We start from the raw sequence: 14209 nt of genomic DNA on the forward strand, positions 1-14209 counted from the left end.
GCCCTGCCCTCCCCTCCCCGCCCCCTCCCCTTGTCCCCCTGCCCTGTGGCCCACCTCCCCTGCCCTGCACCCCAGTACTCCGCTTCCCTCCCATACCTTGCCCCGCGCTCCCTTTTCCTTGCCCCCCAACACCTCCCCTGCCCTCCCTGGCGCCCCCAACATCTCCTGCCCTCCCCCCGCCTTGGCCCCCAACATCTCCTACGCTACACCCCTACCCCTGCCCCCCTCTGTTTTGGCCCCCTGCCTTGGCCCTCCAGCGCCCCCCTCCCCTGCGCCCCTCAACAGCCCCCTCTCCGCCGCCCCACCCCCCAGTAGGCGGGCCTGGTTGCCATGGTTTCCTAGGAGGCTCTCGGTTCCGGTTCCGGTTCCGGTGTCTGTGGCGGGCAGGCGCTCGGGCGGGTGAGTGTCTCGCAGGGCCGGGAGGCCCCGTGGCGCGGCGATGGGCCGCTCGGATCCACGGGCTCGCGTAGAAGCTGGGCCCGGCGGGGAGGCGGCTGCGTCGGGGTCGGAGCCTCGTGGGCGGGTTGGGAGCGAATGGGTGGGGAGAAGGGGCACATCACGGTCCCCCCCACAGGCTGGGGAAGGGCGGGAGATTGGGGGGTAGGGGCCCCCTCCAGCTTGGGAAGAGGCGGGGTAGGGCCATGGGCACATCCTCCTGGGGAGGGGCAGGGGTAGGGGTGTGGCACATCCGTTCCCCCCAGTCAGGGGTCAGGTAGCGGAAGGGGCACAAGGCTTGTCCTAGCGAGAGGATGTTTCTGAGGTGCACCCTGGGTTGTTAACAACAATACCGAATAAATGTGGGATTTTGGCAGTTGGTTTCACAAAGGATTCGTTGCCATCAGAGAATAAATGTTCAAACAGTGTCCATCCCCACCCCCATACTTCAGCAATAAAGCGTTCTAAGCCAGGGTAAGCAAAGTGGGTGGGGGGAGTGAAATTTGGTAACTAGCAGGCTGTCAGATGCTGTGTCTCAGATTCATCCATCTCATTAAAAATGTTGAAATTTGTTAACTGTGCTTATCTATTTGTATTCACGTTTGTATACTGATTAATAAAATATTTAAATCCTACATAGTTTCTTATATGTGCTGAAATGGGGTTTTTCCATATAAACGTAACTGAGATTTTCATTGGTTTGGATTACATTAAAGAGGTTGGGGGTGGGGAGGGTCCTGCTGATTAAAGGGACAAAAAGTGGGGCCTGCTGTAAAAAGTTTGCTCACCCCTGTTCTAAGCAAGAGACCAGCAGTAATTCTTCTGCTCTACTCCATGCTGATTAGGTCTCAACTGGAATATTGTGTACAGTTCTGGGAGCTATATTTCAGAAAAGATACGGACAAATTGGAGAAAGTCCAGATACATTAAAGCCCTTAGAAAACATGACCTGTGGGGCGAGATTTGAAAAAAGAATGGATTTGTTTAATCCGGAAGAGAGGACTGAGAAGGGGACAAAGCTGTTTTTAATTACATAAAAGATTGTTAAGGAGGAGGGAGAAAAATTATTCTCCTTAGCCTCTGAGTATAAATAGGACAAGAAGCAACGGACTTAAATTGCAGCAAGGGAGGTTTAGGATGGACATTAGGAAAACCTATCTGTGAAGACAGTTGAGCATTGGCATAAATTGCCTAGGGAGGTTGTGCAATCTCCCTCATTGGAGCTTTTTCAGAGCAGATTTGACAGCCATTGTCAGGAATAGTCTAAATACAGGAGAGTCTCCTGTAAGTGCAGGAGACTAGACTAGATGACCTCTTGAGGTCCCATCGAGTCCTATGATTATTATTTTTAAGAGTGTCTTCAGATGAATAGTAATAAAAATGAGTTCAGAACCAGAAAGGACAAGCAAGGCCGGACTAGAGGAAATCCGTTCGCATACAGTAGCTTCCCATTGTCAAGAATGTTGCAGGTGTAGAGCAGGTTGTTGTCAACATGCTCAAAAGCATTCTGGTTAAAATTTACTGTAGAAAATACCTTAGGATAGTGGTTCCCAACCTGGGGTCTGCCAGGGCATTGTAGGGGGTCTGTGGAAAAAAGAAAAGATAATTAAAAATGATCATAGAAAGTAGAATTGGCTGTGATTTGGGGTTCTGTGAACAGTTTAGGGAAAAACTGGATTTCTGTGAACGGTTTGGGGGGCAGTGGGGTTTCTGTGAATGGTTTGAGGAGCAACTGGAGATCTGTCAACAGTTTTGGGGGTGATTAGAGGTCTGCGAATGGCTTGGGATGTGATTGGGGTTCCACATGAGTGAAAAGGTTGGGAACCGCTGCCTTAAGATAGAGACCTATCAATTGCTGTGCACCATACACAGCAAAGAGAAAAGGCACAAGAAACATCTGATGTCTGTCTTTAGAAATCAGTTACTTATGCTTACATTTTTGGACTTGTTTTCCCCCTTAGGTCTCAGGCCTTACTTCAGAGGTTTCCCTGAAGATCAGGTTATTGGTATAGACATCAAAAACATTTAAAGAGAACCCTCTGGGTCTGTGATTTAAGCTTCTTCGGGGACAGCTGCACCCAAAATGACACATCACCTGAAATTTATTGCCAGAACGGTGATGGTCCAGAATGGGAATGCGGATGCTGCTTACAGGACGCTAACCAGGTACATGTTAAAAGCTGTTAGACTCCACTCCAGAAGTGGCTGCATTTTACCGATGAGCAAAGTGAGTCCTCTGTGGGCTCATTGCTATTTCTTTGTAGCACATGTCGTTAGGCTTACCTCTGGTTAGTTACTTGCATTCCGGATACATTGTGACTTGTATTTATTTGGGTATTGTTAGAGCAAAAACCATTGAGCAAATCACATTCTCAAGCCTTGCTAGTGGAAGGGAGGTTTCCAATAGCTAGTAATAGTTTTAATCCTATGTGGTGTACTGGTCAGAACAGTGGCCTGGCAGGGTCAAGAGACTGGCTTCTGTTCTTGCGTCTGTCGTTGAATGACTCTGATTGGAGAGAAAGGGGACATGTGAGAACACAGAAAAATCAAAGGGGCCATTTGACAAGCTCTGGTCAGTGTGCAGTGTGACTTTAAACTGCAGTGAAGAGACTCCGACATGGCTTTAAAGGACTATGAACAGCCTCTCTATAGGTGGAATCATAAAATCCTAGGGCTGGAAGGGACCTCAGGAGGTCGTCTAGTCCAGCCCCCTGCTTTGAGCAGGATGAACCCCATCTAAGTCATCCCAGCCAGGACTTAAAAACCTCCAGGGATAGAGAATCCACCACCTCTCTAGGCAACGCATTCCAGTGCTTCAGCACCTTCCTGGTGAAGTAGTTTTTCCTAATATCCAACCTACTCGACGCCTTGTGTAACTTCAGACCATTACTCCTTGTTCTGCTATCTGACACCACTGAGAACAGTTTCTCACCATCCTCTTTAGAGTTCCCTTTCAGGAAGTTGAAGGCTGCTATTAAATTACCCCTCAGTCTTCTCTTCTGTAAACTAAAAAAGCCCAAATCCCTCAGCCTCTCCTCACAGACTATCTTGTCTCTATTGTGCTGTGAGAGCAGCCCCTGAAACAAGCTGGCTGGCCCTAGGCATGGCAAACCACCCAACCATAGAGAAAAACTCATTAATCCTGGAGAGAATTAACACATTCAGTGAGAGTTCAGCAAATCTCGGTTCATCATGTATGTGAAATGCACAAAGCAACCACAGTCTCACAGCTTTACTTAACATTTTCATTTTGCTACAGGAAAATGAGTGTCCAAACACTGTATTAATTAAAATCACTAAATTTAAATCTGTATTACTTTACATTTCATAGGAAAAAGATTAAAGCCAGTAAGCCCGTAAAAGGATGCATATTTCACCTTGGTCGTTTAACGTGGGCATATATTTAAAGGGAGTAGCTGCCAGTGAGAGGAAGGACTAGTTTAGAGCATCACAGCAGGGTTGTAACTAGAGATTTGGGATGACAAGGAAAAGGAAAGCATGGGCTGAGAACTAAGAATTGTTTACTAATCTTGAGATTTTGGAGTATTGCATTCTATAGGAAGGGAGTGAAACTTGGACATTTAAACAAGAGGGATCAATCTACCAAAGACTGGACTGGAGGGACTAATCTTCCATTTGTGTTGGGGCAGTGGGCTCATTGGGGTTCTGTGTGTGCCCATTGAGACAGTCTGTTTATTGTTGCCCACACACAGGGTTGCTGGGTTTCTCTGGTTTGTCTGCATAGGTTTTTTCCCTTCCTATATTACTTAAAGTAATACACACGTAAACAAAGGACACATGAAGTGAGGTGCATGCTGATTGCACGCAACATTGACTGTGAGTCGTGTGCTCCCTCTGCAGCTACAGTTCTGGCATACACAGCAAATTCTAGGTACACAAGCACAGTTAGCAAAACTACCCTGTCCCAGAATACTGTCTTCATTGCCACAATCTTGTAGCCCACTGAGATGAAGGAGGGCCACTTAGGCAGGCCACTCTCTAGCCTAAGTTGCCCATCGCTGCACAGATCATTGCCAGTCCACAGACCAGTCATCGAGAGAAATTAGTTCCTTAAATCTCTCTGTGCAGATTAGGAAGGCAGCAAGCAGGTCTCAGTATCAAAAAGGTTGAGGAAGGTTATACTAGATCGCCCACTAATCCTTTGCTGTATCCAGTGAAAGAAGGATGATTTTTGTGGATTAAAGGCATGGGTTTATTTTCCCAACCTGCTGCTGATATATCATCTGGATAAATTTGTTCTGTCTGACTGTGGTAAATTCACATCTCCCTGCACCTCAGCTTCCACCTGAAAAATGTAGATAATGGCCCACTTGCAGATGTGTTGGGAAGCTCTGAAGGACAAAGGAAAGCATCAGAAAATGGTAGAATATTTGTTATTCATGTCTATCAAGGATTGCACAGAGATGGGAGTCTTCATTTGGAACAAAAAGAAATGAAATGTGAAAATTCATCTGAGCTTAACTCTGAATGCAATTGCTCTCATCCACACTAAACCAATGTAACTTGTGTGATTACTCACAGCTTGGTCTAACATTCTAACAGTCCAGCATCTGATGAGGTGAGTCTGTGCTCACGAAAGCTCATGCTCAAAACTTTTCTGTTAGTCTATAAGATGCCACAGGACCCTTTGTTGCTGTTAACATTCCTTGTGCACCCCAAACGACCACTGACTGAATGCAGGATCAGACCTACAGCTTGCAGTGTCTACGGTAGAAACAGTGTGTCGCTATCCACTGTGTAAGGGTAGCAAACATCTTGCTGCACTATTAATGCTTTAATTATTCCTCAGAAACAAACTAAAATTTTCAGGCGCTTTATCTCATTTGGGCATTGGGCCATATTTTGCATGTTGGTCTGTGACACTTGCTTTTACTTTCTAAATACTATGAAGTAGCATTTGCCTTATAATAGGTCTAGCATGTACTAGGATGCCTTTGTTTGACACACGGGAAGGCATTAAGGATAATGCTCATCAGCTCTGAATGAGGTGTTAGTTCAGTGGCATGTTAGCATTCATCTTCTCTGATCAGAACTCTGACTTGGGGAAAGAAATATTAATTGGTCAGGCATCTTCTTTTTGAGATAAATGGTCACGTTTCACAGCTGGAGCATGTTTAGAATTTAATGTCTTTTTCATTTGCTTTCCCTTATTCTTCTTTGGCCACTGTTTGATTTTTTTCAGGTTAATGTGAATTCATTGAGCAGTATGCTACTTTGGGTATCCATCAGAGAGGAGGCAAAGTGTGGTGTATGTGACTTAAACTGCTAGGGAATTTTTCTGTGCATGCGCTGCCAAGTATATTGTCAAAGCTCAATAAGTCATGATCCTGTGCATAGGATCCAGGGTTCTGTAACTGATTTCTGGCTTTGACAAGGACTTCTTCCCCCATGAGTCAAGATCTGTGTTTCTTTATCTGCAAAATGTAAGTACCATACTTCTCTCCTGTAGATGAATCAATGGATACTAGGGATGTTAATGGTCATCCAGTAAGCATGTCACTTACTGCTTACTGTTTAACCAGAATGGGACACCCCTGGCTGCGGCTTGGCCAGTTGTGGGAACTCATGGCTGCAGCAGGGCTGGGCCAGCTGGCAGAATGTAGGTTAACTGGTTAAGTGCTATCATTTAACTGGTTAACTGTTTTAACATCTCTGATGTCTGCAAATGTAATATGCATATTGATAATACTAATACTAATAATAGTACTAAAGCATAGTACTTTATTCTTCTCAAGCACTTTGCATCTGAGGAGCTAACATGAACTAAGCCCTACAATTCTTTCCCATGAGAAGAATGGTTTATCCCCATTTTACAGGTGGGGGAACAGAGGGGTGCATGTGTAATGACTTGTTCAAGGTGTGTCAGTGATGGAGCTGAGAATAGAATGATGATCTGATGGCGAATGCTCAGCTCTAACCATTACATCCTTGTCCCTCCAGGGATTCAAATGAGCCCATATTTCATGCATACAGGGGCCTCATTGCAGTCAATAGATTGTGCAGTAGAATAATGAGACATGAGCTCTAACTAGCACGTGCATTGTATCGTCAACGATGGCTGAGTGAGTCAAGTGTGTCCAAATCACTAACGTCCCATAAGCCCAGTATATATATTATAACATGCCTTGCTTGGGAATTTTACTTGCTTCGCTATGCATGTGTGCCTGTTTCTTCACTCAGATATCTACTGCTTTGTGGTAACCGGTAGATGGTGTTTTATGCTATCAAAACAAAAAGCAGTCAAGTAGCACTTTAAAGACTAGCAAAATAGATTATTAGGTGAACTTTCATGGGACAGACCCACTTCTTTATGCTATGTGGCAGTGTGCTTCAGTCCTGTGAACACAGTGACCTCTGCTGGTGTCAGTATGAAAACTCTAGAAGTGCAGTGTTTTCTGTTAACTCTCAATCTCACTGGGACATTTAATCAAATGCTGGCAACAGATGTCAGCTTCTATTAAGTACTTTGATCTCTTTGACTAGTGTTGGAGGGCAGGAATTGTGATTCCTTGCACATTATGTGTGCGTGTGTGTGAGGTATTAGCATGCTCTGTGTTGTGCCCCTCCTGTCCATTAATGAGGCTGTCTTTGGAAAAGATTGTACTTTGGATGTGGAGTTTTATTGAGCATAAAAGCTCTTTTCTGCTGCGTAAGGCAAGTACCTCATTTACCTGAGGAACTGGGGAGAGGTTGCGTTGTGATTAGCTCTGCATTGTCGTAAAGTAACTTAGGAGTGACAGATGCTTTTATTTCAAGGCACATTGTAATCTTTATTCTCCCTTGCTATGCTCTGTTCTTCAGTACTCAGTGTGTCCCTGATCAGTCCCCATCAGTTCAGAGCTGGCTGCTTTTCTGGGATATGTTCCTGAATATCAAAGCATTTTGTTTGTCTCCCCAAAGTCCTACTTTTCTGTCAAGCTCCCTCTCCCAGGTGATATGAAACTGAGAATTTTGCTGAAGCGTGGGGCTGGATTACACTAGAGTCGAGTAAGCAGTCTTTAAAAACATGGTATGGCTCTTGCAAAGTCACTTCTGTATCCAAAGGACCCCCTTTGTATTACAAGCTTTGCAGAGCTATGTCCAAGACTTCAATCAGTGTACTCATCAACTGTGGGCAATGTGTGGTCCTCGGGCTGCATGTGGCCCAGTGGGGCTTCACCTGCAGCCCACACACCCCCTGTCTGGCCCCCTTGCCCATGCTCCTCTTATGCACTGAGGCACTGGGGCCCCACAGGGTTTGCGGTACTGCTGCTCTTAACTTCTGTGCAGCTGCTGGCAGTTGGAAGTGGTGACTGCTGGCTATGAATCCAGCTCTGAAGGCAGAGCTACTGCCAGCAGCAGCACAGAAGTAAAGATATCATGGGATGGTATTGCTGCCCTTACTTCTGGACTGCTGCCTGCAGAGCTGGGACCTTAATCAGCAGGTGCCACTCTCTGGCCACCCGGGTCTGAAAGCAGCACTACAGAAGTAAAGGCGACATGGGTATGTTATTGCCCCACTTACCTCTGTGCTGCTGCTGGTAGGGTGCTGGCTTCAGAGCTGTGCAACTGCAAACTGACGACCTCTGTTCTCTGGCCACCCAGCAATGAAGACAAGGCAGAAATAAGGATGGTAATACTGTGACGCTCCTAAAATAACCTTACAAGAAACAAGCAGTCCTGAAGCACCTTAAAGACTTAACACATTTATTTATTAAGTGGTAATAAGGATAATCCAGGCCTCAAATAAATACATTTGCTAGTCTTTAAGGTGCTACAGGACACCTTTTTTTTTGTGAAGCTACAGACTAACTCAGCTGCCCCTCTCAGACTAAAATAACCTCGTGATCCCCCTGCAACTCCCTTTTGGGTCAGGGTCCCCCAATTTAAGGAACACTGGTCTCCCCTGGGAAATCTGTGTAGTTTAGGGTAAAAGCACACAAAAGGCCTGATTTCACAGAAGGACACCAGATTTCATGGTCCATGGTGTGATTTGCATGGCTGTGAATTTGGAACAGCCCTACCTACCAAAAGATGATCCTTGTTGCACTGGCCTTCTTTGATAGCTGTGACTTTACAGCATGGTTCAGATCAGGTCATGACTGGGTGGGAGCTGGCTGACCATGGCTAGAGGGAAACTAATTATAGTAGGAGCCTGATTATCCAGCAACCCTGGGGAAAAGGGACTGCCATGTAATCAAAATTTCCGGATAGTCGAACAGGGCTGCTGGCCCTGCTCTGCCAGCCACAGTTGGGCAGCCAGCCCTGCAGCAGCTGGCCCCAGTCTGTCAGCGTGGTGGCTGCCGGCCCCACAGCAGTCAGCCCTACCAGGCAACTGGTAGACAGCTTCGCTCTGCTGTTCCTGGCCACGTGGCTGGTGGTTAGTTAGTTGATGTTAGTTGAGAGGGCTGGTTATCCGAATGCTGGATAACACAGCTTTTACTGTACCAGCTGCAGTTGGAAGTATTTAACTCTTATAAGCTCATTTAAAAAACATATTTGCAGGTCAATTTCTGGTCCTCAGATCTTTGACCACATCCTTTTTTAACAGCACTATGTTTTTCTTCTCTCCTTACTGTGACCAGCAGATTTGCGGATCATAGATGCTGGTTTAAATATAGATTGAACTGCAATTACACCATAAGTGTTTGTTCAGAACTGTGCAAAAGGCAACATGTTTTTAAAATGTCTGTGTAGCTCCTGAGCTGAACATGTGTATCTCTCAGCCCTTGCCCATGGGACTGTAACTAAGAGCAGGATGTTACATAACAAGTGCTTGATGCAGAAAGTCTTGCTGCCTTCTGATTGGCTGTTCTTTTGTGACAAGCGGGGGAGGTAAAAGCAACTGAGTGATATCTTATTGGATGCTGGACACTTGTGGGTGGGTTTTTCAGTCCATTCAAGACTATTTATCTTACACACGTTATCTGCTGACATACTGGCTGTGTGCATTGCCATGTGAATGCTTATATTCTAAAAGGGCTTCTATTCAAATCTGAACTTTCTTAAAGAGAAACTGTCAGATTATAGAAATTCTTGTAAAATGCACATTCGTTATTTGTGACGTCAGCAGTACTTTAGACTGTTACTTCATGAGTAAACATGTTTTAAAATCTAACTTACCTGTCATTTTTTACTATTTTTTTTAAATTTGGCATTTCATTTTGTTTGATGAAAATTAGTCTATTGATTTCACTTTTTTCTGGTCTGTTTCAGGTTCTCATTCTCATGCCCTATCAAAGCTGCTGTAGTGTTTTGAGTTCCCCACAATGAAATGAAATTTGTAAATCTCAACAAAAAAACATTTTTCATTGTTATTTTTAGCAATGTAATTAAAACAAACTTGATTATTAATACAGTAATACCTTTTCTTTACACTGGCTAAATTGCTGGCTTAAAATAAAATAATTAACAGTGTGTCTTAAAAAGTCTGTAATAGATTTGATGAGGGCTGTATTACTGGGCAGGTCAATCAGTACAACTGAAGGTCGCTAAATCTCTCAAAGCTCTGTCTGAGTTAGCCCTTGAAGTGCTTTGGCTAGTTGTCATTGTATGGGGTGATACGAGATTCACAACTAGACAAATCAAGCATCTTCTATGAAAGGGGAGCTAAGCAGCAGTTTCCTGTGCTAAATAGCAGTTTTCTCCTTGTGGTGGTGAAATTCCTCCATTGTGCATTCTGATTTTCTTCAGTCCTGAAGAGTAAAGAGCAACAAAAAGATGATCATGTTGTAAAACTGTCCTTTGAAGTCACAAGTGGCTGGCTTCAGCATGGAGAGGGACTGGGTGGCTTAGAAATCCTCCTCTTACTTTTATTCTGTGTCTGCTCTGAGAAGGGAGGAAAGATGGTTGTACAAAGATACAGGAGCTAGAAGTTCTTGGTTCTGTTGTTGGCTCAGTCAGGACAGGTCTACACTACCCCTGAAGATCAAAGTACTCAGGGTTGATCTGGGGTTTGATTTAGGGTATTTATTAGAGAGACACAAAATTGACCTGTCAGTTGACCCCTGTACTCCTCATGAGATGTGAGGAGTAAGGGAGCTTGACACCAGAAACTGTCGTCAACCTTTTCTAGTATAGATGGCCAAGTTAGATGAATGCAGATACATTGATTTCAGCTATACAATTGCTGTAGCTCTGTGACCTGGGGCAAATAGCTTCCCCAGATCTCTCTCTGCTTTAGTTTCTCCATCGGCAGTTCCTGTCAATGTGAAGTGTAAAAGGAAGCAGTAACTATTCCTGGCCTTTCTTTGGAAAAGCTGCAGAGATCCAAGCCCCTTGGATTTCAGCCAGTCCAGCTGTGTAAATACAGATACTACATAAGATTTCATTCATATAAAATTCCAAAGATCCATTTTGCCAGTGACTTTGGACACTAACAATGGCAAGTGTAGGAGTGCAGTTTCTCCTTCAGGCGCTAGAGGAATTTATCTGTCAGAGCTGTCAGTCAGAGATAGGTTTAGATCTGATCACGGGGTTCATGGGGTACCCCTGTGGCTGTTTCTCCACCTAAGAGCAACAGGGAGATATTGCCACTTCTGGGGAGCCAGGGAGGGAGGCTGCTGGCCTAATGCCAACTGCATTATAAACTGGACTTCCAGTGTAGCTCAGAAAGGCTTGTTTATAGAGCTTTCTGGCTGGTGAAGTGCCAGATAATGCAGCTTTTACTGTATCTCACAGCTACTGCTTCTTCCCTATCTATTATGGCAGTAACCCTGACAGAGAAGTATATCGCATAGGTTTGTCATGAATTGTTCTTGACAAATTCTGCCCGGGTATTCCTTATAACTCTGCTGTCAGTTGGGTGCTCACAAACTGATCAATAATCGGTTCTAGTATCTTTCCAGGTACTGAAGTCAGGCGGTGACTGGTCTATAATTCCCCAGTGTCTCTCTGTTTGCCCTTCTCCAACCTTCCTGCTCCTCCAGGTGCTCTCAAAGATAGTGATAACCAGTTCTGAGATTACTGCAGCTCATCCCTTAAGTACCCTGTGATGAGTTTTGTCCGGCCCTGCTAATGTGGATACATCTAATTTAGCTAAATATTCTTCAATGTGATCTTTCCCATTTTGGCTTAGGTTCTCCCCCTCCCTCCCACCCTATTGTCAATCATTTGATGATTCCCTGTTCTGTTCATTCCTCTGGGGCACCTGGCATTGGCCGCTGTCAGAAGACAAGACTGAGGTAGATGGACTTTTGGTCTGACCCAGTCTGGCCGTTCTTAATGTTCCATAGGCATGAAATACTTTAGGTTTCTCGATGTCATCAGTTATTAGCGTTCCTTCCCTGCCAGTAGCGGACCTCTGCTTTCCTTTTTCTTTCTCTTGCTCCTGATGTATTTAAAGAACCTCTTCTTATTGCCTTTGTATTCCTTCCTAGGTGTAACTTATTTTGTGCCTTAACCTTTCTGAAGGCTTGTCTTCCTGTACAGCGCTGCAATGGCACAGGTACCTCTCTGCAGGTGCAGTGCTTTAGTGCAGATGCTGTTGTGCCAATGGAAAAACTTCTCCAGTTGGAGTAATTAATCCACCTCCTTGCGAGGTGGTAGCTATGGCTGTGGCAGAAGCTCTCCCATTGACATAACGCAGGGGGAGGTTAGGATGGCATTATTAGAATGTTCAAGCATGTGGATTTTTCACATCCCTGAGCAATATACCTTTACCAATGCTAGAAGACTTAACTGAGATTGTCTGGGTCCAGGTCAGGACTGCGGGGAGGGAGAAGGTGGAGCAGTGGGCTTCACCCTGGGGTTGGTCCTTGCACCTTGTGACGAAGTGGGGATTGGAGGGATTTTATTCTCCTTGCTATATTGTGTATGTGTTCTACTGTTGAGTAGTAACCCCTTGTGCCTCAGTTTCCTTCGGCACTGCACCAGTTCCTATATGGTGGTGGGAGTTTCAGGTGCGATAGTTTCTTGTGTGTACACAGTGGCCATGCCCGTCATAACCTGAGCCTGGATGGGGTGTGGCCAGGTGACACCTTTCGCCTGGGAAGCAAGACAAAAGCTGGAGGAGGGGCCTGGCTGGCCTGTTTGGACCAGACTGTTGGGAGAGAGGCAGTCTCAGCTGACTTGGAAGTCAGAGGGGAGGGGCCCCTCTAGGGCCCTCTACCCAGGATGGATTGTACTGACTGCTCCTGTTTTTTGTGCTGACAAGTCTGTTCTGTGCTGTATCCCTGTCCACTAATAAGCCTTCTGTTTTGCCTGCTGGCTGAGAGTCACATCTGACTGCAGGTGAGGGTGCAGGGCCCTTTAACTCCCCCACGCTCAGTGACACACTCTGCATGCTGGCTGCTCCCTGGGACTGGCCTGGGGTGGAGGGTCTGCACAGGTTGCCCACTGGCTTCTCCTGGGGCTGGCCCAGGGTGGGGCAGGGGGGCTGTGCGCCCTGCCCTCTGGCTTTCCTGGGGCTAGTCGGACTTAGGGGGAGGACCTTGCACCCTGTCTGCTGGCTTCTGCCCAGGCCAGCTTAGGGCAGAGGGAGCTACGCAGGCTGACTACCAGCACTACCTGGGGCTGGCCTGGACATGCGGTGGGACCATGCAGGCCATCTGCTGGTGCACTCTGGAGCTAGCCCAGAGCTGGGGGGGAGCTCTGCAGATGCTAGCAACTGCTCCTTGGAGTGTTTGCTGCCCCCCCGTGGTCACGTGTGAGTATAACTGTCCCTGCTATCACACCCCTCCCTTCCCATTTGATACAAACCAATCACATTCTGTACACATCCCATTTTTCTGGCATAGCCAAACCCTGACCTTACTTTAAGTTATGATAAAGGGAAGCTGGATACCAAATTTGCTGTTCCTAGCTTGTACGTTTAGGAGGCGTTCTCTGTACAAGCAGACTCAGAGATGGACAGACAGATGCACATTTCTAAAATATATAGTAAGAGATAAGTTGTTAGTGTAGACTGGCTATGATTTTGTTCCTACATGCTTGTGCTGTTTCTTTTGTATTCCTCATCAGCAGTTTGTCTGTCTCCACTTCTGGTAGCCAGCAACCTTTTAGCTAGCAGCTCTTAGCCCCTCTTCTGTTAAGAGAGGTAGGGAATTATTGAAAGGCACTATCTGAACTCTGGTAGCAGTAAGAGAAGGTGCTGCTGAATAAATTATGCCTGTTGTGCTGATGTCACCTATGGGTGCCATACATTGGGGGTGGGGAGTGATTAATGTTTGGAGCAGAGGGCTGAAAAATCAGACTTCTAGATTCCATTCCTCTGATATACTGTGTGGACAGTTGACTTCACTGGGCTTAGACTGGAATGAATGCTTGTCAAGCTCCTCATTGTGCTCAAAGGGAAGGCCCTAGAAAAATGCAAAATATGACACCTGATTAATCTCCACAGAATTCTAACGATGGATGGGATCACTGAGGATGTGAAACGGCGCCGGTACTATGAGAAACCGTGTCGCAAGAGGAAGCGAGAGACCTATGACACGTGCCGGCGGATCTATAATACGGAGATGGCCAGGAAGATTGCATTTCTAATGAGAAAGAATCGACTGGATCCCTGGCTAGGCTATTAGAGCAAAAGAACGGCAGTAGCTTGGAAAATCGTGATTCTGCTTAAAACAAACGAGCAGGTAACAAAAATAGCCATACCACTGTCAGATCTGATCACTTCATTGCTAGTCTCAGCCAAGAGGCCAATGACTCATTGGGCTAATGGAGACTGAGCTCCCTTCTCCACCAGGGCAGGATCCACAGACATTGTACTATCAAATCTGTTTTGAACCAGTTACCATGTTGTGTCTTTCTGCCTGTTAATAAAGTGTCCATT

The 14209-nt window shown here is 45.8% G+C and overlaps 1 protein-coding gene across 1 annotated transcript; it reads left to right on the forward strand.

Annotated features, from left to right (window-relative positions):
• The first annotated feature begins 276 nt into the window (after positions 1-276).
• On the forward strand, positions 277-14209 carry MRPS21 (mitochondrial ribosomal protein S21). Its single transcript, XM_074981021.1, has 3 exons — positions 277-399; positions 2397-2601; positions 13775-14209. The coding sequence occupies exons 2-3, from the start codon at positions 2519-2521 to the stop codon at positions 13953-13955; spliced, it is 264 nt and encodes an 87-aa protein (XP_074837122.1). The 5' UTR covers positions 277-399; positions 2397-2518; the 3' UTR covers positions 13956-14209.

The sequence above is a fragment of the Carettochelys insculpta genome, chromosome 30 (assembly GCF_033958435.1).
Source record: "Carettochelys insculpta isolate YL-2023 chromosome 30, ASM3395843v1, whole genome shotgun sequence".
Taxonomy (NCBI): domain Eukaryota; kingdom Metazoa; phylum Chordata; order Testudines; family Carettochelyidae; genus Carettochelys; species Carettochelys insculpta.